Source organism: Carettochelys insculpta, chromosome 7, assembly GCF_033958435.1.
Source record: "Carettochelys insculpta isolate YL-2023 chromosome 7, ASM3395843v1, whole genome shotgun sequence".
In the NCBI taxonomy this organism is placed as follows: Eukaryota; Metazoa; Chordata; order Testudines; family Carettochelyidae; genus Carettochelys; species Carettochelys insculpta.
The window spans coordinates 6,196,311-6,224,168 of record NC_134143.1 but is presented as its reverse complement, the minus strand read 5'-3'; the positions used below and the strand labels follow the sequence as shown (position 1 = coordinate 6,224,168).

Sequence of the window (27,858 nt, the reverse complement as noted above, 5' to 3'; positions counted from 1 at the left end):
AGCAAGGTCCAGGGTGATGCCGTGGAGGGAACGTCCGTCAATGGAATTTGTATTTCCTGGCGGGTTTGAGGCTGATGTAAGTTCTCTTCATCTCCTCGCTCTCTGGCTTCTTCACGTTCATGAACCTCTCTCCCTTTGTACTCACCACCTGGTTGTCAATGTAACGGATCAATTTCTTGGGAGCCTAGGAAGGAAGTGAAATTGATGCAAAGTGAGAGGAGGGCTGGGGAAGGGGGCAGGCCTGGCTGGGTCTGTGGGGTTCAGGTCCGTCTCTTGTATGCTCTAAGAGCAGGACCGGCAGAGCTCGGTGGCCGCAGAAGGCGTCTTGGCTAAAGAACGGATAGGAGAGCAAGTGACTGCTGATGCAGTCATCCACCCTCCTGGGGAAATGCAGTGTTAGGCTCCTGGGGGAAATACGCACAGCCCCCCTGCCCAGCATATGGCTGGAGCCATTCCCCCCTCCCGCCCGCCCAAGGCTCCAGGAAGTGGACTTTCATTGTGGCAGCTGTCATTCAGCAGCTGACCCTGCTATAGCCAAAGACTCTGGTGGCCATGCTCTCCTCACCTCCTTGGGTGGCACCGGCCTGTGTGTCTTCTGGTCCTCCTCACTGTCCACCATCATGTATCTGAAATGCAGGTGGGGATTAGTGAGAGCTGTGACACGTTAATTGACTTGAGCTGCATCCCATTTCCTTAGCCCTTGGCCTGCCCCTCGTTTTCAGTGTGACCTCCCAGCACTTGCTGCGCTCTGCCTCCAGCCCAGAAGGTTACAGCTGGGGGTGAGCCCAGGACTGACTGTGGGAGGGAGGACGTGGCTGCACCATCAGAGGTGCTGACCTTTCACAGCCAGCTCAAGGTCCCTGTAACCTGGGGTGACACCTCAGGTCTTGTGACATGTTCCTGAATGCAGACTGGCTGCTCGGTTTGCTCTGGAAGGCCCAGATCTACAAAGGTATTTAGGTGCCTGCTGTTAGGTGCCTGAATACTCTGTAGCCAATGTTTCCTCTCATTTCTTCCATCCAGGAGTGGAATAAATTTTGTTATGTGCACCAGCAAAAGAAAAACCTGCTGCTACTATGAATGGCTGTGGGTGTTCTGCTGATCAGCTGGGTGGTACCTGAATCTCTCCTGGGCAGCTGCCCAAGCTCAGCTTACAGGGAATGCTGCTTGGAGAGTCAGGGGCCAGAACCTTCGCCCTATCATGAGTTACCTGAGATGAAAGAGCCAAGGTCTGGTCTATCTTAGGAAGCAGGTTTGCTCCTTTTCAGTCTCTGCAGGGGGCAGCAGCTGTGGCCTTGCGCCAAAAGGACACGCCAGCAAGGCCCACGGAGCTGACTCCCCTTCAAAACTTCATGCACTGTAACCCTTTGCCTTTGACCGGGGGAAATGTGCCACCGTGTGCGACTGACACGCAACGACTTGCTCGCTGTACCGATGAGTGCTTTACCCGCTACCACTCTGGAGCCAACGCGACTCCAGCAGACCCGACTTACGTGGACGTTGCGTTCTCGCACAGCCCCCTGAAAGTCAAATTCCGTGTTACTCGGAGGAGCCAGGAAACTGACCAGAGCGGCAGTGCTGTGAGCACCAGGGAGGCAGAGCTTGGCTTCCGGCAGGGCAGCTGCACTGGTCAGTTTCCTGGCTCCCCTGAGTGCCAGGCAGCCCAGAAGCAGGCGCCAGCTCCCCGCCACTCAGAGTGGCGTTAACTCGACATACGCCCACGCAAGTTGTGTGAATCTCAGGGTGCTACTGCGTGTGACAGCATTGCCAGCCTTGGTCATCTCCCCCTGAGCTGCTCCTGCGTATTGCCTGCTTGAGAACTGCTCTCCGTCACGGTGCTTGAGGTGTGTTGTAGGTACAGGATGTTGCCTGAGCCACCATTAAAGTGAGAGTGACGTATGGGACTAACTGGTACCTTTGTACTCAACAGATCTGCTCCCTCAGAGTCATGCCCGACCTGGGTCAGAGCCAGGCTAGCCCTTGGGAGATGGCACTGCTCTGGGAGAGCAAGCTGGGGTCTCATCCGCCACGTCACACCCACAGCAGAGGTCCAGCTGCCACTTAGCACTGGCAATGACATAGGAAAGCAGGAAGGACCAGACTGGAGGGGCCGATCCCAGCTAGGCAGGTGGGGGCTGCAGCTTCAGCACTTACAAGGTGGCCGTGAGAATCAATAGCGAAGCCCTGAGCAGCGCTCCCCTCCCTTCGCTGACTGGCCTGGCAGTCTGAGATTAGCCGTGGCTCGGGCATGGCTGGGTGCTCGCCTTACCAGTGGCCCATCTGCTGAGCGGCGCACACCAAAGCTCTCGGCTCGCTCAGTCTGGCTGGGTAGCCCGGGCAGGGGCAAGTTCCATGTGGGACAGTTTCCCAAGCCCCCGGTCTGTGCCGCCTCTTGGTGTTGGAACGAGGGCCTGAGCAAGCACTCAGCGCGTGGTACTTACTTCTGCAAAATAAAGCGCTTGAGCTCTTCTGATTTGGGCGCTCGGCGGGAACTCACTGTCTCCTGGCGTGAGAGAGAGCAGGGTAAGTGTGAGAACTACAAAGCCACCAGCGTGTCCAATTCTGTCCTGTTAGCTAGTCCCAGCAGGGAGACGCCAGCCTGGCTGCAGGCTGTTTGGCGTAGGGGAAGAGAAGGGGTGTGGGGCTAAGACCCTAGGGAAGGAGCCAGTGCTGGGATCTCGCTGCTCTGCTCACAGTGGGAGGAGCTGCTCGCTTCTGCTATTTGCTAGGGGATGTGGAAGGTGGCCAGAGGCCACATTCAGAGGTAAAGAACCATGTTTCAGCTGGTTCTATGCCCTGCTGCGTTTCTGTGGACACTGCTTCCTCCAGCCCCCCGTGTGCTGCTGCCAGGGCCGCGTACCTTCACAGAAGGACCCCCGGGGCCTTCACCAGGTTCCACCTTCTCTTCCACCAGTAACTGCACCGCTTCTTCCAGGCTACCCAACGCCATGGCCAGTGCCTTCTGGGCCTGGCTAAGGGTGCAGGCTGGGAACACCTCCAGGAGCAGCTGCACCCCATCCTTCACGTCCCCTCCTGCTCCCTGGTCAGGGTAAGACAGACAGACAGAGGCTGAGTTTGGAGGCACTGGGCATTTAAGGCCAGGAAAACTGGTTTACAGTAAGCCAGATGCTTCTCTGCAGCTTCAAGGAAGATGCGTCCCTCCTGGGGTACGTGCCAGGCCCATCCCTGGAGCTAGGGAGTTGGTTATGGGCTTAGCTATTTGCAGGTCTTGTCCTCATGCACAGCAACAAGAGCCTGGATACCATTGGTCTGCCTCTTGTCAGTAGGTCACCAGCCCCCCAGGGCAGGTCGTCTGGGTGTCGGCTCATCTGTCTGGTGTGCCGCTGGACATCCATCCCCCAGAGCCACGCAGGTGCTGGGAACTGGCCCGCTTAGGCGTTGGCTTGACAACTGGGATGAGTCCCAGCCAGTGGTGGGGAGGGGTCGAGCATGGCCTGGAGCACTGAGCATTGCTAGAAGAGTGACTGACGAGTGGTGACTGTTGCCCGGATGCTCGCTCTGCCCCCAGGGGAGGGGAGGGAAGGGGAGGAGAAGAACACAGATGTGCTGGGGTGGATGGTCTCTGCAGCTGGGGCACGGCCGATAATCATGCAGAGTGAAGGCTGGCGTGGCTTGGAATTGCAGAGGGGATGGAGGCCAGGGCCTTGGGACAACGGTCCGTATTTAATGAGCATTTGCTAGCCCACCAGGTCCCCAGGCATAGGACCCACGTTACAGACAGTTCTGCAAACACTCTTCAGGCACCACGGGCCCCTGCACTGAAACGCAGCTGCCGTCAGGTGGCAAGGGGAAGCCACGCGATAGTTTAGGACAGGAAATGGTGACGTTAGAGGGCGGGAGGGAATTTAGGGCTGCACAATGCCACAGTCCGTCGGAATTTGGCCTTCACGCAGAGGGCCGTGGGCTCTTTAATTCCAAGCAGGCTTCCCACTGCCAACGTGGCACTCCGGCCGCAGGGCTGGGTCAGCACACGGCACGCAAGCTCTGGGCTCACCCCCTCACTTCTGGCAACATCTGAGTTCCCCTTTGAGGGCTCTCCCCGAGAACCGACAACCCCGGCATAGCAGGCGAGCCGAGGTCACTGGAGATAATGCCGCTCCCAGGAGCCCCCCGAGAGCCAGAGCTCTCCTTCCATTACCTACGGCATGCATCGTGTCTACGACTGTGTGCCGGTACCTGAACCGCAGCTGCTGCTGGTGGCACAAGCAGCCTCCCCGCATCAGAAGCTCCTGCCCCCTGCTCATGGCTGGGGTTCTGCTCTTCAGCGGGCGCTCTGCTCCCAATCCCCACAGGCTTTCGGCAAACCTTGTCTTAAAGACACAATGCACAGTTCCTGAGCAGCAGCCCTGCAAAGGTGACAGCTACATAACCCTTCCGCTGTGGGAAGGACCAGGTCGCTCCTGTGCCGTACCCTTGCACAAATTCCTTTCTCTGTGACTGGCTGGAAACCAATGCTCTACTACTGCCTCCAGCCAGGAACAGCTGCCTCAGATTCAGAGGGGCCTTTGATAAGATGCCAGTGAGGCGTCATCTGGGCAAAGCCTGGACTCCTCCGCCCCAGTGGGTCTGACCCCAGTGATTTTACGCCTATGTTCTCAGCAGAGCTATTGCTTTGCTGTGATGCACTCACACGGCTGAATCTCAGATTCTAAGGGCAGAATGGACCGTACCATTATGGCCATCAAGTCTGCCTCCGTGGACCCTGCAACTCCTGCAGCCAGTCCCTTGGGCTGGAGCAGTTCCTTTAGACTGTGACCCTTGAGCCATGCTGCTAACAGAATGCAGAGAGAAACCCCCAGCTCACTGCTGGCCTTGGAAGGAATACTGGACCTGTTCCCTCCAGTCCTGTTTCCAAACTATACACAAGCCCCCTCAGGGCAAGTCTGGTCCAGGGAACTCCACTTACTGTGTGGGTGGGATCACCAGGAACCCCCCGGGATCCGTTCAAGTGGATTTCCCCCCACCAGTGCCCCTCATTCAGCCACAAAACAAGTGCATTCCAAGCTGCTCCCCTCCCACACACTGCTGCCAGGCTTCTGACTTAATCCCATCAAAGGTCAAACAACCCCGAGCCTCTCCCACATACCAGCGGTCGTGCATTGTTCTGCCACGCGTCCCAGCCTTCCCAAAACGTAAGGGGACAACCCCACAACTGAGGCACCTCAGGTGCCTGCGCACCCGCAGTACAGCTCACCTTTGCTGCGCACTTCGCTGAGCCTTTCCGAGAGGGCAAACATCATCTCACAAACGCTCCCCCTGCAAGAGACAGTTGCAGAGTGTTGGCCAAAGGGAGTGGGAGCCTTGTCGCCTTCCAGCACAAACTTCTCCTGCAGGTCTAGGTGCCTATGGGTCCCCCACCCTGAAAATGCTCCGCAAGGTCAGCGCAGCATTCCTCACGCGCCTGGGGGACGTGGCGAGAGTCATGAACAGCACCCAGCTGCTTCTGCAGTTCTACACTGAGTACCTGGGACCCCGGGGATGCAAGCCCACCATACTGCCTACAGTTAGAAAGAGGGACCCTGTGAAGCCCGTGTAGGAAGGGGGCTAGTATCATGGGCAATCCGGTATAGCCAGGAGGGGGCTGTGAAGGGCTAGGGTCTGTTTGCAACATGTCATGCCCAGTTAAAGGCAACAACTGAGCTCTGTGGTATTGAGATGCCGGACCCAGCTCAAGTGTGGAGTGTATGTGGCAGAGGACTGGGGACACACACCTGTTGATTTCTGCAAAGCCAGGAATATATGCCTCCATCATTTCCACAAAGGTGTCCATATCAAAGTTCTCCTCGGCCAACTCTGCTGAGCCTAATTCTTCTAGGACGCTAGTGATGTAGGAGAAGACGACTTCGTCCATCCCGCTGGAGACAAGGAGAACACAAGCTTAGGGTTAAGAGCTAACAGGAACTTACCCCTCTAGTGCTCTTCAACCTCGTGTAACTGCAGTCACAGGAGGCACCTGGCCAGCCTCCTGTGTAGGGACTGGACCGGATCTCACAAAGGTAGGCAGGGAGGGTCTGGCCAGTCGTCTTAGGATGCAGATTTTCAGGGATAATCAGAAGTGCTGCAGAAGATGACTTGGGCTGTGACTGTCTTCCTTCCCCATCAGCCCTGAAGTTACAGCACAGTGCACTGCTGGACTGACAGTGTCTGAGTGAGGTCCTGAGCACCTTCTTGCGATGCCTGGGGAAGACGCCACGGGTGATTGCACTCTGTAGACAGAATTTCAGGTCAGCAACCTATTGGATGTGGTGCTCGTCTCCACTTTCTGTCCAGAACCTGCTCACAGCTGCCAGGTACGGCAAAACAGCTGCTGTGCTCCAACCTAGAGGTGGCCGCATCTCACTGGAGGGGCAGCGTTCTTGTTACAAACTCCGTGCACAGGTAGGTCAGCCTGCTGTTTGAAAAGCACTTTGCCGTCCATTTGAGATGCAAGAAGCTAGAGGGATGTGTTACTGCATAAGAAATGAATAACCTCATGCCTCAGTTTCACCGGAAGCTACTAAATGGTAACAGCGTTACAGATGGTGGGAGGGTTTCAGCAGACTGAGGACAAATGACACCTGCCCCCGAGATCTGGGCTGAGGGGCAGCAGAACACAGAGGAGGTTAGAACGCAAGACTTGGAGGTTAATGAAAGAGGCAACAAAGAGTCCAAGTCTGCACCGTGAGCTGGAATGTACCTGACATCGGCAGCAGGGATGTGAGTCTGGATGAAACACATGAGAGAGTCTTGAATGATTCTTTCAAGATCCATATCTCTTTCCACCGGTTTCCTTATGTGGGAGAAAAAGAAAACAACATGATTTCAGAGGTGGGGATGAGACCAAAGCATTCACATGCATGATCACTCCACCCCGGCCAATCCACAAACCCCGCTGGCCCAGCACTGTGCCCTGGGGAACTCTCACAGGACCAACCGAGAGAGGAGTGTGATTGCTTTGCTCTTCTGCCGCTGGCCTCAACCGCTCCCACAACTGCCCAGCAAAGCTTCCCAGCAGCAGGTGCAGCGTAGCTGGAAAGCCTGACACACGGCAGAGCTGTGGAGCCTGAGGAAGGAAGGCTTCGGGTACTGCTTGCTCTCTGGTGAAGAGGGCAGAGCTGCCAGCTCCCAGTGTTTTCAGCGGTGCCTGGCTTCGTAAATGGGTGGGAGACAGGCTAGTGCCTTTCAGCAAAAGGGCAGTCCAGAGGGCTTTCACATGGGAATACCAGACGGGGCACAGCCAACTAGTCTGCCAGCCAAAATACCAAAGGTCTCCAGGTCAGGCGGGACAGCGCCGGCGGAATCCTGCACAAACAGGAGCCCACTGTTTGTGCTTTGTGAAGCTGCTCTGTAGATGAATGTGACAACGGAGCATTTGATCAGTCGCTTAGCAGGGGCGTTCTAAGGATCACAGACCTCCCATGCAAGCCAGAGCAGGACCGCGCCGCCCACCCACTCTCTCTGGGCAAAGTCCAGTCTGGATCTGCTGGAGAGATGCTGTCCCTCCAGCTGTCTCACTTAGACCTTCCCCCTATGTACAGGCCAGCTGGCAGCACGGCAGGCAGCCTCTCCCTGCACAGTGGGAACAGATGTCTTCTCGAGGATGGTGAGCGACACAGGCATGGTACGGACAGAAACGCGTAGTTCTGAATTTATAGGCTAAGGGTTATGGCTCGCCACTGGCTGCATTTGACCAGAAGGTGTTTAGGTTCTTATCCTAATTCAGGTTACGGGGAGAGAGGGACCCCAGAGAGTTCTACCTCGGAAAAGGAACTTCGGGGTACATGGCAAGGGCATGTCAAACTGAGGACAATACCAATTGGTTAAAACCTGTACTGAAACATATGAAAGAACAACAAGCCCTAGGAAGCACAAAGTTATCAGAACATAACACAGTCCTAGGACGGGGGACATTTCTGAGGTAAAGAATGACTCAGCCTGACATTCTCACACCCCTTCCTGAAGGACCTTCCTGAAGGTCCAGGCAGATGGAGTCCTGCGTGGCTAAGCTGTACAGGTTGATCCTCTCTAATCTGGAACTCTCTCATCTGGTAACATCCATAATCTGCCATGACTTTACTTAGCTGGATGACCACTTATCATGGGTGTGGCCACACTTCCCATGGGCCCATAAAGTCTGTTTCCAGCCACCAGGCCTGGCTCTCAGTGTTCTGGGCTGTTACTTAGCTGCAATTTACCCCTAAATGTCTTCTCAGAGCCCAGTGAGCAGTGGGAGTGTTGGTGAGGCTGCTAGACAATATTGACCTCCCGTGGTCTGGCAAATTCTCTGGTTTGGCACCGGTCAAGTCCGGAGGGTGCCAGACTAAAGAGGTTCGTCCAATCCTGTAGCTGACAGAGGGAAGATAAACTGCAGAACACTGGCCCCTAGCGCAGGAAGCTGCTTCCTTTCAGATTTTAGCAGGGATATTTTATAGGCCTTTAGCACTGCTTGATTCTGGCTCGACTTACCCTGCCAAGTCTTATTTCCTCACCCAGCTCAGCTCTTGGATGGGTTCCATTGTTTAGCTCCCCAAAGTCAAGGAGCAGCCAAGCAGGCATTTTATCAGGGTCAACAGTTGCAAGTGCTTATGCTATCCCACTCTGCTAATTTGCTTTAGCTGTTCATACAGGACACAGGCCTGTGGGCTTCTCCTTCACAGCTTCATACTATGGATAACCAAGAATATCGACAATGAATACATTCTGTGTATACACTGGATATAATAAATTAGGATGAATCAATCCAAGACCAGCCTGTTATGTGCTACAGCAGAAAAGCAACTTAACTTTATGGGCTGCAGCCTGACGTGGCCACCCCCTCAGAGAGCTTACGGTCTCCAGGTACAATCCTGCTGGTGGCAAAACTCCATTGATTTAACTGGGAGTAGGACCGAACCCAAAACTGGCAGCACAGACGCCTAGGAGAGCAACCCTGTGAAGTTTGGAGCGCCAGCTCTGATTGGACTTAAGGCTGCGGACGTCTCCTGAGAGGGGATTTCACCAGACTGAAAGGACACACAGAGCTCCCCTCTTGTGCTTAGCCCCTGCAGGGGACACCACCTCCTGTGGGGTAACAAGCATTATTTTCACATGCAAATGGTGTTGTGAAGCCCCCCTCAGCCAGCGAACCACAGAGCCCTGTGTGTCCTGCAAGAGCTGTCTGGGGTTCATCTCCAGACACAGAATCCCTTGCACCAGACAGTGGGACTCTGCTGGCCGCACCAGGGCTCAGAACCCATCTGTGCAGAGACACGGCAGGAGCGGAGCAAACAGCTTTGGCAATGTGAGAGATTCACAGATCCTACAGCCAGAAGGAATCGTGGTGACCACGCAGCCTGGCCTCCTGCGCAGCACAGGCCACAGCGCCACCCTGAAAGAACTCCTCTTTGCACTGGAGCAGATCTTTTCACAGAATCATCGAATTCTTGGGCTGGAAGGGACCTCAGGAGGTCATCTAGTCCAGCCCCCTGCCCAAAGCAGGATCAACCTTAATGAAATCATCCCACCCAGGATTTTGTCAAGCCGGGACTTAAAAGCCTCTGGGGATGGAGAATCCACCACCTCTCTAGGCAACACATTCCAGTGCTTCACCACCCTCCTGGGGAAAGAGTTGTTCCTAATATCCACCCTACACCTCTCCCTCTGTAACTTCAGACCATTGCTCCTTGTTCTGCCATCTGCCACCACTGAGAACAGCCTCTGTCCATCCTCTTTAGAGCCCCCTGTCAGGAAGTTGAATGCCAATATCAAATCTCCCATCACTCTTCTCTTCTGCAAACTAAATAAGCCCAAATCCCTCAGCCTCTCCTCATAGGTCACGTGCTCCAGCCCCTTAATCATTTCTGTTGCCCTCCACTGGACCTGCTCCAATGCGTCCACATCCTTTCTATACTGGGGGGCCCAGAACTGGACACAGTACTGCAGATGTGTCCTCTCCAGTGCTGAATAGAGGGGAATAATAACGTCTCTAGATCTGTTGGAAATGCTTCTTCTGATGCACCCCAATATGCCGTTAGCCTTCTTGGGTACAAGGGCACACTGGTGACTCATATCCAGCCTCTCATCCACTGCAATGCCCAGGTCCTTTTCCGCTGCACTGCTACTTAGCCAGTCAGTCCCCAGCCTGTAACAGTGCTTGGGATTTTTCTGTTTCAAATGCAGGACTCTGCACTTCTCCTTGTTGAACCTCATCAGATTTCTTTTGGCCCAGTCCTCCAATTTATCTAGGTCACTCTGGACCCTATCCCCACCCTCCAGTGGACCTACCTCTCCCCCTAGCTTAGTATCATCTGCAAGTTTGCTGAGGGTGCAATCCATCCCCTCACCCAGGTCATTAATAAAGATGTTGAACAATACCAGTCCCTTGGGGCACTCCACTTGAAACTGACCACCAACCAGACATTGAGCCACCCTTGGGCCCAACCATCTAGCTAGCTTTCTAGGCATCTTACAGTCCATGTATCCAATTCATACTTCCTTAACTTATGGGCAAGACTGTTGTGGAAGACTGTATCAAAAGCCTTGCTGAAGTCAATGTATGTCACATCCATTGACTTCCCCATGTCCACAGAGCCAGTTACCTCATCATAGAAGATAATTAGGTTGGTCAGGCACGACTTGGCCTTGGTGAATCCATGTTGCCTACTCTTGATCATTTTCCTCTCTTCCAAATTCTTCAAAAGGGATTCCTTGAGGAACCCCTCCATGATTTTTCCGGGGACTGAGGTCAGGCTGACCGGTCTATAGTTCCCTGGATTGTCCTTCTTCCCCTTTTTTAAAGATGGGTGCTACGTTTGCTTTTTTCCAACCATCCGGGACCTCTCCCAATCTCCATGAGTTTTCAAAGATAACGGCCAAAGACTCTGCAATGACATCTGGCAATTTCCTCAGTACCCTTGGATTCATTAAATCCGGACCCATGGATTTGTGTGTGTCTAGCTTTTCTAAATAGTACTTAACCTGTTCTTTCCCCACTGACAGCTGCCCAGCTACTTCCCACACTACATTGCCTAATGCTGTGGACAGGGAGCTGACCTTGCTGGTGAAGAATGAGGCGAAAAAACATTGAGTATTTCAGCCTTTCCCACATCATCTGTCACCAGGTTACCTCCCAAATCCAGTAATGGCCCCACATCCTCCCTGATCACCCTCCTATTGTTAACATGCCTGTAGAAACCCTTCTTGTTGCCCTTCACATCCCTTGCTAGCTGCAATTCCAATTATGCTTTCGCTTTCCTGACTACCCCCCGGCATTCTCCAGCCATAGGTTCATACTCTTCCTCAGTCACCTGTGCAAGTTTCCACTTCTTATACACATCCTTTTTGAGTTGAAGCTCACCAAGGGATTCCCTGATAAGCAAAGCTGGTTGTCTACCATATTTGCTTTCTTACTGTGCATCGGGATGGTTTGTCCCTGTGCCTTTAATAAGACTTCTTTAAAATACTGCCAGTTCTCCCGAACTCCTTTCCCACCAAGTCTCCCTTATTCCCATCACCTCATACTTGACTGTGCGAGGGCCGCTAATTCTTCATTTGTTTCCCAGGCTTTTTGCATTTGTGTACAATGTAACGTATGCAGGTAGTCCGTCGTGTCCGATCATGACGTCTTGAGCTTGCACAGGCTCATTGGTTGTGGACTCGCATGTGGCTGAGGAGTCCAAGCATTGAACGGGATGGGCGTTCCCAGTGGGGCCAAGGGAATTGTCCTGGCTCTGTTGGTGCACCTGCTGCTCTTGCTTTCTTCCTCTCACAAGCATCAATGAAGCGTACGTGTTGCTGCTCTTCAAAGTTGTCATACGCGTGTCGTACAAGAGCACACCAGCCTGTTCGGTCTTTGGCATGCTGCTCTAGCTGATCTGGTTTTAAACCAGCATGAGCAATGTTGGCCTTCATGCAGTCTTTATACCTCTTGCAAAGCCTGTCTCGATTCCTTTTGCCCTGGGAGAGTTCACAGTAGAGTATTTGCTTAGGGATTCTTGACTCCTCCGTTCGTATGACGTGCCCTGTCCAACGAAGCTGGGCTTTCAGAATCATGGCTTCAATACTCGTGGTTCCTGCTCTGTCCAGGACTTCCAGGTTCATAACTTTGTCCTGCCATCAAATGTGCAGTATTGACCTCAGGCTGCGTGTGTGGAAGCGCTCCAGCAGTTTTATATGTTTTCTGTACAAGGTCCAGGTTTCACAGCCATACAGGAGACTGGTCAGGACTACAGCCTTGTACACTTTCAGTTTAGTGGACTGTTGGATGTTGTTCTGATTCAACACTCGCGCTCTCAGACGTTCTAGTGCCTGGCTGGCCTGGCAGATTCTGGCATTGATTTCTTTGTCAAGGGAGCCATCATTGGCTATCACACTGCCAAGGTACTTGAACTCCTCTACTGTTTTTAACTCTGTTCCTTCAATAAAGACTGAAGCGGGGAGAACAGCAGATCCTGGAACAGGCTGAAACAGTACCTCGGTTTTTCCTAGGCTGATGGTCAAACCAAAGAGGCAAGTGGCATCAGCAAACCTGTTGATGAGGAGCTGGAGATCAGATTCCTGGTGTGCCATAAGTGCACAGTTGTCAGCAAAAAGGGCTTCAAGGATGAGCCTCTCAAGCATCTTGGTTTTAGCATTCGGACGACGAAGGTCAAAAAATGACCCATCAAGTCTGTATTTTATGTAGACTCCATGGTCCAGGTCCCTAACTGCATGGCTGAGGACGCATGTGAAAAAGAGGTTGAATAACACTGGGGCCAACACATACCCTTGCTTCACACCATTGGATATCTCAAATGGATCTGAGGACTTGCCATTTGAAAGAACAAAGCCAGTCATGTCATTGTGGAATAGGCGTATGAGGTTAACGAATCTTTTTGGGCAGCCAAGTTTTGACAGGATTATCCACAGGGCTGTCAAACGCCTTGGTCAGGTCTATAAAGACAGCATACAGATACAAGTTCTGCTCTATGCACTTTTCCTGGACCTGACGAACAGCAAAGATCACATCAATGGCGCTACAGCCTGGGCGAAAACCACACTGTGCCTCTGGTAGGTTCTCCTCTGAGATGCTGGTGATCAGACAGTTGAGGATGATTCGAGTCAAGGTCTTCCCAGCAGTACAGGGAAGGGAGATGCCCCGGTAATTTCCACAGTCAGCTTTGTTGCCCTTGTTCTTGAAGAGCGAGATGATTGTGGCATCCTTAAAGTCTTTGGGCATGTCTTCTTCTTCCCAGATGCTGGTCAAGATGTTGTGAAAGGCTTCAAGTGACACTAGTCCTGCCGCTTTGAAAATTTCAGCAGGGATGCCGTCCATCCCAGGGGCTTTGCCGGAGCTGGTCTGGCTGATTGACTTTTTGATCTCATTCATTGTAGGGGGCAGATCAAGACTGTCTATTGTGGGTTTCTGAGGGATCTGGTCGACGGCCACAGGGTCGACAATGGAGGGTCTGTTGAAAAGGATGCTGAAGTGCTCTCTCCACCTATTGTTGACGCATTTGTGTACAAACACCTTAGATAATTAGCTCATTAGCCTACTTTTTCCCTTCAAACCAGGGGTCCTCCTTTCTTGTACTCTCCTCCTTCCCCACTCACCTCAGGGCTTGTGTCGCCATCCCCTGACGACCTAGTTTAAAGCCCTCCTCACTAGGTTTGCAAGCCTGCCTGCAAAGATGCTCATTCCTCTCTTCGCTAGGTGGATTCTGTCTCTTCCTAGCAATCCTTGTCCTCAAAGTAGAGTCCCATGGTCGAAGAAACCAAATCCCTCTCTCTGACACCACCTGCGCAACAATGCCTTTACTTCCATGATTCAACAATCTCTGCCTGGACCCCTTCCTTCAACAGGGAGGATGGATGAGAACACCAGCTGCGCTCCATATTCCTTCCCAGAGTTACATAATCCACAGAGATTTGCTCAAGGCATGGAGAAGTAGGAGACGTAGGAAGGGGTAATAATCCACAGTTTTGTTGATTTTTTGAAAGTCTCTCTGTCACGTCCTGGATTCTAGCTACTGGTAAGCAGCAAACTTCCCGAGATTCCTGGTCTGGATGGCAGATGGATGACTCCATCCCTCTTAGGAGGGAATCCCTGACCACTATCACCTGTCGTCTTCTCCTTGGGGACAAACATGAACCTGGCTTTAAAAATGGCCTGTGAGGGAGAATTCATCCTCGCCCTTGGGAAGTGATTCAAAAAGTGCCCTCCCTATTACAAACTTACATTTTCCTTCCCATCTGAGCTTGCCTCTAGCTTCAACTCGCAGCCACTGGATCTTGTTAGACCTTTGGCTACTAGAGCAAAAAGCCCCCTATTATCAAACTTCTGTTCCCCACAGCAGTACTTACAGACTGTGATCTGGTCACCTTATAGCCTTCTCTGCTAAGTTACATGGGATGGGGGATACAGGGAAGGCGTGAGTACTCCAACCAATGGACTCCCAGCAGCATTTGATACCACTGATCATTCAACTTTCCTGTCCTGCATCCAGAGACAGGAATATGTGGAAATGCCCTACAATAGCTCAGGGCCTTTCTTCTCAGTGTCACTAAGAAGCCACCATGGCAGTGAGTGGGAGACCACGAGCTGGACGACCCAGACAACACCCAGTGCAAGGCCACCTTTCCATCAGACAGAGATCACACCGGCTCCTGCTTCTCATGGCCTAGCTGAGATGAGCACCTGGCTGAAGGTTACTGGCTGAAGCTGAGCCCAGACAACACCGTATAGCAATGGTGGTGGGGGAGCAGGAACTCCCTCATCCCACAACAGCCCCACTGACCACATCTGCCATCAGACTGTTGCTGTGGTCCGGCTGAGGTCCTCTGCACCACACACAGACAATGCCACATACTGTGGTCAGCCACACATGCTTTCATCTGCTGCTGGCCCGAGGGGCACATCCAACCTTACTGACTCAGGCCATCACAGCCTAGGCCCAGCGCCTGCAGTCCCCTATAGCAGTGGTGCGCAACCCGTGGGTCTTGACTCCAAGGGGGTCGCAGCTCTGGAGCTGCAGGTGGCTCTTTAAACAGCCACTTGCGGCTCTGAGCGAGGCCACCGCTGACTCCACTTGTGCCTTGGAGGCTGCAACTTTAAGCGGTGGCAACCTCCAGAGCCACAAGCGGAGTCAGCGGCAGCAGGGAGCACTGGGAGAGGAAGCCAGCAGGGCCAGAAGCTAAGGCTGCAAAAGAGTTGGGGAGAGGGATGGCCAAGCCTGCCCTGCCTGAGCTGTGCTGAGAAGGAGGCGATGGGGGGAGCAGCGGGGGCTGTGGAGGAGCAGTGGGCAGAGCTCGTCGCTTCTGTCACATAAAACCTGGGGGGGTGGCGGTTGATAGGGGTTAAGCCTGGGGATGGGGGGGTTGGATCTGATAGGGATTAAGCCTGGCGATGGGGGAGGGTTGGGGCTAATAGGGGTTAAGCTTTGGGGGGCCACAACACAAGTGCAATAAGATATGGGGATCATGGGTGAAAGAAGGTTAGGCACCACTGCCCTGTACCAGGGAACCAAGCAAGGCCCAATCATGACACAGCTGTCAGTAATTCAAAATACAGCAGCATACTTGGCTGGGAACCCGTTGCCCTGATTTGCTTGTCCCCCCTGGACCAAGTCCAGCTCAAAGTTGCTCTCTTGGCTTTCAAAGTCTTGCCTGAACTGGGCCCTGAGAGAGACCTTTCCCTGGGTCACCAAAACCTTCCCACGACGACTGCATCACTGCACATGGCGGAGAGGGTCATTACCACAGAAGGCAGAACGTCTGAGCAGCTGGAGCCAGACTATGTCGCACTCCCTGTCAGCTGGGATACGAACCACCACCAATCTCAACTTGCAAACCCAGGTCTTCCAAGCGCTTCTACAGCCACACCCTTCCGGCAGCATTCTCATCTTCTAACTGGGAATTAAACGCCCCCGCCACTGACTCCTTCCCATCGGTCAGTAACAAAATGAGGTGGAATTGCCCTCACTCTCTTTGGAGCTGCTCAAATGCTCGTAGTGAAGAACACCAACCCAGGCACCGAGCTAAATAATGAAAGCAACACAGGAAGGAAGACGTCACCAGCACAGCAAACGGATTATTATTAACTTCAAAGGCTCTTCTGTAGTAAAATCTCAACGTGAAGATTCCCATTTCCTAGTGTTGCAATGAAACAAAAAGTAAAGTACCTTCCAGAGAGATCTCCGACATTACACCTCCCCGACGCCCTCCTTTAAGTGTTTGCTTGCAGCGCTGCTTTTCCATTTCATCACAGAAGGACTCCGCACGTCATTTCCTTGCCTTTGCAAATGTCATATCCTTCAAATGTGGACGTGGCTCAGAAACACAATGGTGTGTTAAAATACCCTCTGCTGCCCAGGCGGTTTTCTTAAACGCATCCTATCTTCTTGGGTGCCTGGCAAAAACCCACTGGCTACCATCAACCTTGCGGCCCCCCTCTCCAGAGGAGTGAGCTACCTTCTTGTCCGCCTCAAGCATCATCAACCCAATTAGTGGCAAAATTCCCACCTTGGAATCTCGTTGTTGGGAAGAGTGCCTGAGCAACAACTGTCTTGCAAATTCCCTGAGCTCGCCAGTCCAGGGAAGGACATTAGCCTTTGCAGAAATCATGGATGGGCAATAATACAGACATGGGGATGTCCCTTTTTACAGTCATTCCTGGGAAGGACAGATTTCATCACGCTTTTACTCAGAGCCATCACCTCCCTCTGCAAACTGGTAGGAAAAGTGATTTTTGTCATTGCCATGTGCCTAGCCAACACTGCAATGAGAGAACTGTAACAATAAAAGGGAACAATAATTGTAACAATAGCTTTTTCTGACAACCCAATTTACTGAACAATAGAGCGCAGCCCAGCACCTCAAAAGCACTTCAGTGAGGTCCAGAAATTAGTTGCTAGTAATTTATTTTGATCAATAGAACTGGCATGGTCACTTGTCTCCTTGATCAACAGCAGTTGCAAGGCAATGTCTAACTGGGAGGAGAGAAGAGAAGGATGAATAGATCAGCAACGGGGGTGCCACAGCTCAGACTAACTACAGGAAACTCTTTCATAGCTGGCATCCTATCACTTGGAGGGTAGAGAAAGAATCCAGAGGGACCTGGATAAATTGGAGGACTGGGCCAAAAGAAATCTGATGCGGTTCAATATGGAGAAGTGTAGAGTCCTGCACCTGGGGCGGAAGAATCCCAAGCATTGTTACAGGCTGGGGACTGACTGGCTCAGCAGCAGTAGGATGGAAAGGGACCTAGGGGCTATAGTGGACGAAAGGCTGGATATGAGTAAACAGTGTGCCCTTGTAGCCAAGAAGGCTAACGGCATACTGGGGTGCATTAGGAGGAGCATTTCGAGCAGATCTAGAGAAGTAGTTATTCCTCTTTATTCGGCACTGGTGAGGCCACATCTGGAATACTGTGTCCAGTTTGGGGCCCCCCAGTATAAAAAGGATGTGGATTTGCTAGAGCAGGTTCAGCGAAGGGCAACAAAAATGGTTAAGGGGCTGGAGCACAAGACCTATGAGGACAGGCTGAGGGATTTGGGCTTGTTTAGTTTATAGAAGAGAAGACTTAGAGGTGATTTAATAGCAGCCTTCAACTTCCTGAAGGGGAGCTCTAAAGAGGAGGGTGAGAAACTGTTCTCAGTGGTGTCAGATGGCAGAACAAGGAATAATAGTCAGAAGTTGAAGAGGGAGAGGTGTAGATTAGATATTAGGAAAAACTTCTTCACCAGGCGGGTGGTGAAGCATTGGAATGCGTTGCCTAGAGAGGTGGTGGATTCTCCATCCATTGAGGTTTTTAAGTCCTGGCTCGACAAGGTCCTGGAGGGGATGACTTAGTAGGGGTTGATCCTGCTTGAAGCAGGGGGCTGGACTAGATGACCTCCTGAGGTCCCTTCCAGCCCTATGATTCTGTGATTCATCCGGAAGTCTCAAATAACCGGCATTTTAACCACGAGTAAATGTTAGTTCTGTTTTCCAGAACTACAGCAGAGTGAAAGTAAATACAAATACCTACAGCAAATGCAGTGTGGGTTTTAGCGGTTGGTAACTAAAGTACTCTGCAGACATTTTTGTTTGTTTCTTAATATCTAATCACGTTTTTCTTTAGTGTTGTGCATTGCCAGATACGCCTCTCCATTATCCAGAACACTGGGATATGTGGCCACTTCCCAGTCTCGGGGCGGCTGGATATGAAAGAGTTTGCTGTGCTAACTGATATTTTACAACCCCTTTCCCAAAGCTTTGGCAATGCCTGAGAAGATGTCGGTTTGTAATGTCTCTGAACTCCCAGGCCCTTCGGAGATCTCAAACTGAATGCAGAACTTCCATCTAAGCAGAGGACATCCAAGAAATTTGCAGGGAAGCATTAGTTCATGGATCAGCCTCACAGCAAGATGGCTTTTAGTTGACATGTCTGACAACTCCACTCACCGAGCTAGCTCCGCCGTGGCTGGATGTCTGGGCCCAGCAATCGTAGCAGCTCCAGCGCTTGCAATCAATTCTTTCGCAATGCACAGGAGTCTGGAAACCTTGACTTTAGCAAGCTTAAGAGGCTGATCTAGTCCAAGCAAGGGCCTTAAAGGACACTGCCTCTGAAATCTGGAGGTTGTTGCAGCTTCTTATTAGACAAAGGCTGCTAAAGCAGTTGACTCTATGAAACCCCACTGGAGGGGTGCGTGACAGGATAAGGCTTCTCTCGGATGGGCAATTTCAGCGGCCTTGCAGGAGACTGGTTTCTGTTGCGGGGGAGAAATGGAGGGTTACTAAGTTTGGTATCTTCTGACATGCACGTTCTGGTCTAGAGGAGTCTGGTTATTCTCAAAGTGTGCACGAGCAATTCCGGGAACTCCAGTTCAGGCCCTCGCTGCTACTGCCTACTCCCCGCAACTTTTCCAGCCGTCCTCCCAGCTGCCACTGAACATGCCCGCGACGCCAGAACTAGAAGACCCACAGCAGATTTTGCCGTTACAGATTCATCACTCTGGCCTCTGCTGAGCTTTAGCATCCGTTCGACGTTGGATTCATTCCATTACCCACCAGCACAACTTCACAAGCTCGCAGCAGTCGGACGAGACAATGCGCCATCAGCAAACAGGGAGGTGACAAAAGTACGCAGCTTCCGTAGGCTCCCACGCCCCACTCAGTAGACAGGAAAACAACTGGCTGCAGAACATGATGTAGAGCCAGGATGACGTGTCGACAGGAGAGATTTTGATCATGTCCATCCACAGGAGCCACACTTAGATAAGCGTATCTCTACAAAGCCAAACCACGATATTCAAAGCAGAAAGGTGTGTTTTTAATTAAAGTCCATAAGATCTCCTGCACAAGCTCCGAGACCAGAGGAACTGAGCCCCAGAAAAGTGGAAAAGAACAAGCATGACCCAGGCACCTTCTTTGGCAACACACTTTCTTCTGGGCTTAAACTAATTCTTGACCCCACCCCCCGCCCCTCTACTCTCTGATTTGCTCACCTTGATATATAGTTTCTGATTTGTCCACCTTGATTACTGTTTTTGGTTCTCTGTGCCTTAAATATTGAGTCTGTTCTGATATGGCTCTGGTCTGAAGAAGTGGGTCTGTCCCACGAAAGCTCCTCACCTAATAAATTATTTTGTTAGTCTTTAAAGTGCTACTTGACCGCTTCCTTCTAAGGTACACAGACCATCCAGAATTTCTCTTCCAGTGACACAGGATCTTGTATCTTACGGACCTGTCCTTCCCTTTCACGTGGCACACTAATCGGGAATGACTGTGAAGTCTGAAGGCTCTCCTGCCTTTCAGATCTGGTTTGTAATTATGCCCCTGAAATCAAGAAAACTAAATAAAAACCCTTGGAAAAATATCTGGAAACTGATTCTTCAGCCTCAAGCTAACCCTTACCAATTTGGTTTAGTGTCATCGCAGGTTCTGAATGCCTTGCAGCAGGTTCCTTTCCTTCCTTTATTTATGACTTGGAGAGGATTAACTAGGGACTCTGTTAACAGATCTCATCCTTTAAGCAGAGTTTTGCAGGGGATGAGGTTTATAATGCAGTGAGCAATCTAAAGACAAGGGAAACGATTCTCCCCAGAGCCCAATTGCACTGAAGTGATGCTATCATTCCTTTAAGCCTCCAGCCACAATGACAGTGTGTGTTTTAACATAACTGCCTCCTTGGTAGTGGTTAGCTGGCTCCACACAGAACTATTTTTCCTGATTATTAAAAGGGTCTGAGAACACTTCCGAGCTTCACCCTAGCTCTTCTTTCATGCATAGCCAAGAAATGTCATTGCTATCAGGCTACTGTGATCAGCATTTTAGAAGAAAGGGTCGTGTTATTCCCTGGCTGGGATTCCACCTTATGGTTTTACACTATCAGAGCTGATCAGAGACCACTGGAATCTCGGGTCATTTTGGAAGGTCTTATACAATAAAACCCAACCTCTGTCAGTGCCCGCAGCGTGCTCATCTGAAGGCAGGTATTCTGGCAAGATGGGTTCAAATTGCAACATTGGACAGACAGCTTATTTGCCTTCCACGAAGCTCACTGGGTCAAGGCTATTTCCTCAAGCTGAGCTGGCGGACAAGTGGGGTCATTTGGAAAGAGGTGTGAAATGACAATCTGAAAAAAAACATTCCTTTCACTGTCGAGTACCTTTGCTCACTGTGTTCTTGATGCATCTCAGGGTACATCTACAAGGCAAAAGGATACACAAATGTTCTGGAGGTGGAATTATCCCCAAATTCTGCTATTTTTTCCTTGTTTCCCTTCGTACCTCTTAGGATAGCAGGCCCATGAGGCTCTGTTGCTGGGCTACAAGAATTTCACTTACAGGCAGGATGAGAATACGCTTTTTTTTCCCCTGCTGGTGCAGAGATCTGTGCTGAAGCTAGAGGCTTGCACACTAACTAGGCAGCTAAAGATGGCATGGCTACAACTGCATACATTATTTAAGCCACATCTTCAAATCCCTCTGTTCTGAAAACTGGAGCAAATCCCAGTGAAAGCTTATTTTCTTCAGCCCTGCTGTAGCAGATACATTAAGTTCTGCACACTTTACATCCCACTGAACTTACAGACAAGACTTTAAAAAAATGCCTTGTCTGTTACACACGAACACTTTTTAAAAAGGACAGATCTTGCGGTGAGGCCTACGCACCGGGGTGGGGGAGGCCTGCTGAAATTAAAGTGCAAAAAAAAAAAAAATCATTGTGAGCCATATGCAAAATTACTGAAAGAAAATACAGAGCAGATCTGAGGAGAGGGATTTGGGACACGTGCGTCTAAGATCAAAATAACTGCTCTGATGACGTCCAGAGACTTTCAGGAGATCACAAATAAGCTGAGCAGCCTGATGACGTCAGTATACGGAAGGAGGTGCCTATGTCTCAGGCACAGGAGTGGTCTTGCATGGTTAAAGTGGAGGCACAGGGATAGTTCCTCCTGCCCCTTCTTGTGCACTGGTTGGAAGAGAGTACAGAGCATCATTGGAATGGTGGGCCATTTGGGATATGGCAAGTCATCGCTTCAGCCTGCGAACTGTGGCCTCTATGGAATAAATACTCTGCTACATCCGAGGCATAAACCAGAGCAGCAAGGGTGTCACCCAGCAGCTGGTGGAGTCCACATTCTCTCTGAAAGCCAGAGCTAAGCTTGCTGCTACCCCTTCACGCCGGAGAAATTTTGTTCCCCTTGCTGTTGTCTTTTCATTCTAATTTTGTTTAACCGACTCCAAACTGAGCTGAACTCCACCGTCCGACTGCCACAGCCTCCGAGAGCAATCCTGATCCGATGCAAAGGCAACTGGCCAGGCGTCACAAACGGCAGCTCCACTTTCTTTTATTGTTCGGCCTTGCCTGTCTTAAAGCAAAGAAAAAGCCCCCACACCTAACCAGCCAAAAGGGAGTTTAAGACCAGCTGCCTGGGTGCTCTAACATCAGACTGACTCATGCTCCCCTCAGCCCTCAAAGGGACTTGCAGTACAAGAAGCAGACCCTTTACTCTCGCAAACACTTTGCTAAGCTTAAAAGGAATCTTTCCACAGTGAACAGCCTCCAGGATATGGAGATTTCAAATATTTTTGGTGATTAACCTTTGTTTTTTGTGGTTCTGTGCTTAACAAGGGTCTGAAGGATTTTTGTGGTGTGGTTGGTTGCTATGGGAAAGCAGGTCAGGGTTCTTGGACATGCAACACAATTAACTCTTTAGTATGGCAACAGTAAAATCAAACTTCTGTCAACAACCTAACACCCTCCAGCAGAATGCGTCTAATTAACACAACACCCAGTACGTGTGTCAGCAGCCAGAATTTCCGCTCCCTGCCATTATCAGCCACCATGCTCTGCACTTAGCTGCAACCCTCCTCTCCAGAGACGGCTGCAAGCAGTGCTCTGAATACAGAGCTCTTGGCACAGCTCACATTTAGTGTGATGCCAGGATTGCAGCTAGTCTTTGTGAAACATTTTGGTGCATGTCACATAGCCAGCACTTCCTTCTAAGACTGTTCAGCTCAAGCCAAGTATTAGACAGACTCAGGTTGACTACACTACCCCTTCTTCTCAGAAGGGGCATGGTAAGGAGTGAGGTCAGAAGATGCTTATGAGGCGCTACCATGAATATGCAGTGCCTCATTAGCATAATGGCAGCTGCAGCAATTTGCAAGTGCCGCTTTTGAACTGTGCATTGCCTGTATAGATGGGTTCCTTTCGAAAGGACCCCCCAGTCTTCGAAAGCCCCTTCTTCCTATTTGGTTTTAAGAATAGAATAAGGGGCTTTTGAAGTCCGGGTGGTCCTTTCAAATAGCCCCCATCCACGTGCGCAGTGCACAATTGGAAAGCAGCACTTTGCAATTGCCATGGCCACTGTTATGCTAATGAGGCGCTGAATATTCATGGCAGCGCCTCCTTTGCATCCTTCCGACCTCACTCATTACCAGGCCTCTTTCAAAAAGAAAAGGCTAGTGTAGACGTAGCCATAATGTGGCAACACAGGAAACAGGGAGCATGTTGTTTAGGAGCTAGAGATGAGGAATCTGTCTTTATGCAGAAGCCTAATAGAATTCCCTTTAGACTAATTACTACCAAATGAACAGTAACAGAGAGGTAGCCATGTTCGTCTGTACTCCAACACACCAAAGCGGCAGAAACGCAACACTTTAAGGACTAACAAAATGATTTATTTAGTGACGAGCTGTCCCACAAAAGCTTATCACCGAATCAATCATTTTGTTAGTCTTTAAAGTGCTACGTTACTACCAAACAATTTTTCTTCTCTATTGCCAAGGAAACTACTATGTCCTTGAGAATGAAAGGTACTACTGTGCAAATGTACAATATTAAATGGAATATGCCAATAGGTGTAGTAACCCTGGAATTTTGTGGCACTTCTGGGGCAAAATTCCTCAAGTTATACACTAATGTGGCAAGGCTTGAAAAATCATAGAATTGGAGCACTACACAGGACCTTCTATACATAATTTTATCCAGCAAAATCCCACTCCTAAGCAGTAAAAGGAGCTGTGGTCCCAGCTACAGGTGTGAAACATTATGTGGATGTCTCGTGAAGGCAGTACAGTAAGACACTAGGGATGGATGCAGAGCTGTGCCATGACAGCACCTTTGAACTTCTGGCAGGGGAATCAGAATATTCCCTGAATAACAGGTTGACCTTAACACAGCCCTGAGGAGCCACAGTGAGGGCGGGGAGATTGACTGGTTATCTAGGGTGTTTGTACACCAATGGCAGAAGCCTGGGTAACAAGCAGGAGGAATTAGAAGCCCTGGCCCAGTCCAAGAACTATGACTTGATTGGGATAACAGAGACTTGGTGGGATGACTCGCATGACTAGAGCGCTGCCGTGAAAGGGCATAAACTGTTCAGGAAGAACAGGCCAGACAGAGAAGCAGGAGGAGTTGCACTGTGACTGCTTGAACTCCAGTATATAGAGGGAGAAAAGCCTGTTGAGAATCTATGGGTCAAGCTTAGTGGTGAGGCCGCATCTGGAGTACCGAGTCCAGTTCTGGGCCCCCAGTTATAGGAAGGATGTGGACACACTGGAGAGGGTCCAGTGGAGGGCGACCAAAACAATTAGGGGGCTGGAGCATATGACCTATGAAGAGAGGTTGAGGGAATCGGGACTGTTAAGTCTGCAGAAGAGAAGACTGAGGGGGGACTTGATAACAGCCTTCAACTTACTGAAGGGAAGTTGCAAAGAGGCTGGAGAGAGGCCGTTCTCAGTGGTTCCGGATGGCAGAACACGGAACAATTGGTCTCAAGTTGCGGTTGGGAAGGTCCAGGTTGAACATTAGGAAAACCTTTTTCACTAGGAGGGTGGTGAAGCATTGGAATGGTCTCCCCAGGGAAGTAGTGGAGTCTCCATCCCTGGAGGGGTTTAAGTCTCGCCTCGACAGAGCCTTGGCTGGGCTGATCTGATGGGTTTAATCCTGCTTAGAGCAGGGGGCTGGACTCGATGGCTTTTTTAAGTCTCTTCCAGCTCTACTGTTCTATGATTCTATGAGTAATCCCAGTTCTGACAGCGACTGGCTCTGTGAGCTTGGGAAAAGTATCAGAGAGGTAGCCGAGTTAGTCTGTTATCTTCAAAACTAAGAAGAAGTCCTGTGGCACCTTATAGACTAACAGATATTTTGGAGCGTAAGCTTTCGTGGGCAAAGACCTGCTTCGTCAGACATCATCCGATGATGCGGGTCTTGGCCCACAAAAGCTTAGTCTCCAAAATATCTGGTAGTTTATAAGGTGTGACAGGACTTCTTGTTGACCTTGGGAAAGGCATTTAAGCTCCCTGATGCAGCTTCCCCTTTGGCAACGTGGGGGTAATTTTCAGTTATCAACCTCAAAGGGAGTTATGAGGATTAGTTAATGTTTATAAAACACTTTGAACAAGGACTCATAAGGAATAAGTGCTGTCACCTCACCATGACACACACCCTGGAGTACCTTACTTCCTAATTTATTGCTGTTTCAGACAGTAATCTGGATGCTGCACAAACCAACCAGGACTAGCGAAAAGCAGCAGTTGTACTGAAAGTTAAAATCATCACAACTTCTGGAGCGAGTTTGCGACAGCTTTGTCGCTTTCCAAGACTCCTGTCCCAACAGCTTTCGCGATGTTGTAGCATGAACTGAATACAGTAGTATAATAATAGGTCTGGAAACTTGAGTCTCACAATCCCACTATTGTTAGGTGTCTGGAAGCGAAACTAAGACACAACAATCTAGAGTTGAATTCCCCATGCTACGCACGCCCTCCTGGACTCACTACCAAGAAGCTCAAGAACTCACCAGCAAAAGAAAAAAAAAAAAACCCCAAGAAACGAACATGGAGGAGGAGCTGAAGAAAGGCACGTTTGGATTTTATTATAGTTGGAAATATTTTTCTTTAAATGTCACGTGACAGCTGTCTAATAAAAACTCGCAAGTGTAAGCAGGCTGTATAATTATCTCAGGGCTTGGTGAACTGGTGTGGTGATGTTGTGGCAACCACTCGGGCTGTGTCTGTACACAGTTATTAGCAACGCAACTTGAGACCCAGAGAGACAGAACCACATCAAGGAGTCCTAGGGATGCAGGCAGCATTTGAGTGGGTCTGAGTCAGACTGGGCTGTGTCTTGCTCTGCTTTGGACTTGCTGAACACCTGTCATCCGGGTTGAAGCACCACGGGCAACGCAGCAAGCGGCCTGTAATTGCTGGGTGCTGCCCGTTTTAGCTGTCTAACCACTGAGGTACTTTGGGGCGGGTTTTGGAAGGATGGGGTGAGCAGTCCCAGCACCACAAGTCCCAATAACTTCAGCTGGATTCTCAGCATCTCCAGCCAGCCCAGAGAAGAAGGCCGCTTTGACCTGGCCTCAGTCTCAGTGCACCTTTGATTGGCCTGGCTGCTGGGGTCACAGGGAGCTCGCCCCCGCGCAGCACTTCAGTTGCCCCCGCCTCTCCCAGCAGGGCTACCCCGCCCCTGCAGCCACCGTGCCCCCAGCCCCAGCCGCACCTGGCACCCGGATCCTCCTGCATGCAGGGCCTCCCCAAGGGGCCACAGCCACTAGTTCCCAGCAGGGACAGACACACGAACGGTTCCTCCCCCGCGCCCCGCGCGCGGACAGACACACGGACGGTTCCCCCCCGCCCCCCGCGCGCGGACAGACACACGGACGGTTCCTCCCCCCCGCGCGGACAGACACACGGACGGTTCCCGCCCCCCCCCGGGCGCGGACAGACACACGGACGGTTCCTCCCCCGCGCCCCGCGCGCGGACAGACACACGGACGGTTCCCCCCCGCCCCCCGCGCGCGGACAGACACACGGACGGTTCCTCCCCCCCGCCCCCCGCGCGGACAGACACACGGACGGTTCCTCCCCCCCGCCCCCCGCGCGCGGACAGACACACGGACGGTTCCCGCCCCCCCCCGCGGGGACAGACACACGGACGGTTCCCGTCCCCCCCCGCGGGGACAGACACACGGACGGTTCCCGCCCCCCGGGCGCGGACAGACACACGGACGGTTCCCCCCCCCCCCCCGCGCGGACAGACACACGGACGGTTCCTCCCCCCCCCGCGGGGACAGACACACGGACGGTTCCCCCCCCCCCGCGCGAACAGACACACGGACGGTTCCCGCCCCCCCCCCCCCCCGCGGGGACAGACACACGGACGGTTCCTCCCCCCCCCCGGGGACAGACACACGGACGGTTCCCCCCCCCGGGCGCGGACAGACACACGGACGGTTCCCGCCCCCCGCGGACAGACACACGGACGGTTCCCGCCTCCCCCCCCCCACGCGGACAGACACACGCGGCTGCAGAAAGCGGCCCCACCCCGCACCCGGACGGACTGACTGACTGACGCACGCACGGACAGATGGGGGAAGGGCCCCAGGTGGGGGAGGGGCATCACCTGGCCTCCTGCGCGTCCCCGCCGCGGCCGCGCGCTCGCTCCGAGCCGGGTCCCGCGCAGCCAGGTTGAAAGCAGCACGTGACTCCCTCCGCCATAGAGTTCGGAGCGGGAGGCTAGAGCAGCGCCTGTGCCGCCATCTTTGCTGTGGGCACTCGGGGGCTTTCCGCCGGAAGTCCTCTTCGCTGCCCGGCCAGGGAGCCCGTGAACACCCCCCTCCACCCCCGCGGCCGGGTCCGGGAGAGTTGGCAACCCACGCGCCTAGCCCCGCCCCCTGCCCAGGCCACGCCCCTCCACCCCCTGCGCCTCGTTCACCCTCTCCGGCGGGGTGAGGGGACCGGGGTGCGGCGGGGGGTTGGTTGTGGGAGGGGGAGGGGCACAGCTTTGAACCACGGGGCTGCGAGGGACCTCGGGAGGAGACCGAGTGCAGCCCCTGCCCCAAGCAGGACCAACCCCCGCTGAGTCATCCCAGCCAGGGCCGTGTCCAGCCGGGACTGAAACGCCCCCCGGGGTGGGGAACCCGCCACCTCCCCGGGCAGCGCATCCAGCGCTTCACCCCCCGCCTGGGGAAAGAGCTTTCCTCGTATCCAGCCTCCCGCTCCCGCTCTGTCACTCCAGCCCGTCGCTCCTTCTTCTGCCACCTGCCGCCACCGGGAACAGCCTCTCCCCAGCCCCCCTGCGGGAAGCTGAAGCCGGCTGTTAAATCCCCCCCAAAGACTCCTCTTCTGCAACCTAAACAAGCCCCGATCCCTCAGCCTCTCCTCGTAGGTCTTGTGCTCCAGCCCCGTAATCATCTTTGTTGCCCGTCGCTGAACCTGCTCCAGCACATCCACATCCTTTTTATACTGGGGGGCCCAGAACTGGACACAATATTCCAGATGTGGCCTCATATTGCGGAACAGAGGGGAACAACCACTTCTCTAGATCTGCTCACGATGCCCCTCCTAATGCACCCCAGTATGCCGCTAGCCTTCTTGGCTACAAGGGGACACCGTTTACTCATAT

The 27,858-nt window shown here is 52.2% G+C and overlaps 1 protein-coding gene across 2 annotated transcripts; it reads right to left on the bottom strand.

Moving 5' to 3' along the window:
• Positions 1-37: 37 nt before the first annotated feature.
• Positions 38-26,986, bottom strand: CUEDC2 (CUE domain containing 2). Of its 2 annotated transcripts, none has more exons than XM_074999810.1 (9): positions 26,857-26,986; positions 6,698-6,790; positions 5,733-5,876; positions 5,216-5,277; positions 4,198-4,331; positions 2,861-3,040; positions 2,442-2,503; positions 566-626; positions 38-184 (listed from the first exon to the last, which is right to left on the bottom strand). In XM_074999810.1, the coding sequence occupies exons 1-9, from the start codon at positions 26,949-26,951 to the stop codon at positions 38-40; spliced, it is 978 nt and encodes a 325-aa protein (XP_074855911.1). In that variant the 5' UTR covers positions 26,952-26,986. The 2 variants fall into 2 exon arrangements, with proteins under 2 accessions (XP_074855911.1, XP_074855912.1); XM_074999811.1 differs by lacking the exon at positions 26,857-26,986 and adding an exon at positions 6,935-6,955.
• Between the last annotated feature and the right edge of the window lie 872 nt (positions 26,987-27,858).

Bases quoted from the DNA above. Each gene is read 5' to 3' on its own strand.
- CUEDC2 (XM_074999810.1), bottom strand. From the start codon at position 26,951: ATGGCGGAGGGAGTCACGTGCTGCTTTCAACCTGGCTGCGCGGGACCC. The intron at 3,041-4,197 runs GTACCGGCACAC...TACCCTGACCAG, and splicing joins CAGCAGCAGCTGCGGTTCAG to GGAGCAGGAGGGGACGTGAA. The intron at 185-565 runs GTGAGGAGAGCA...CTTCCTTCCTAG, and splicing joins GGCCGGTGCCACCCAAGGAG to GCTCCCAAGAAATTGATCCG.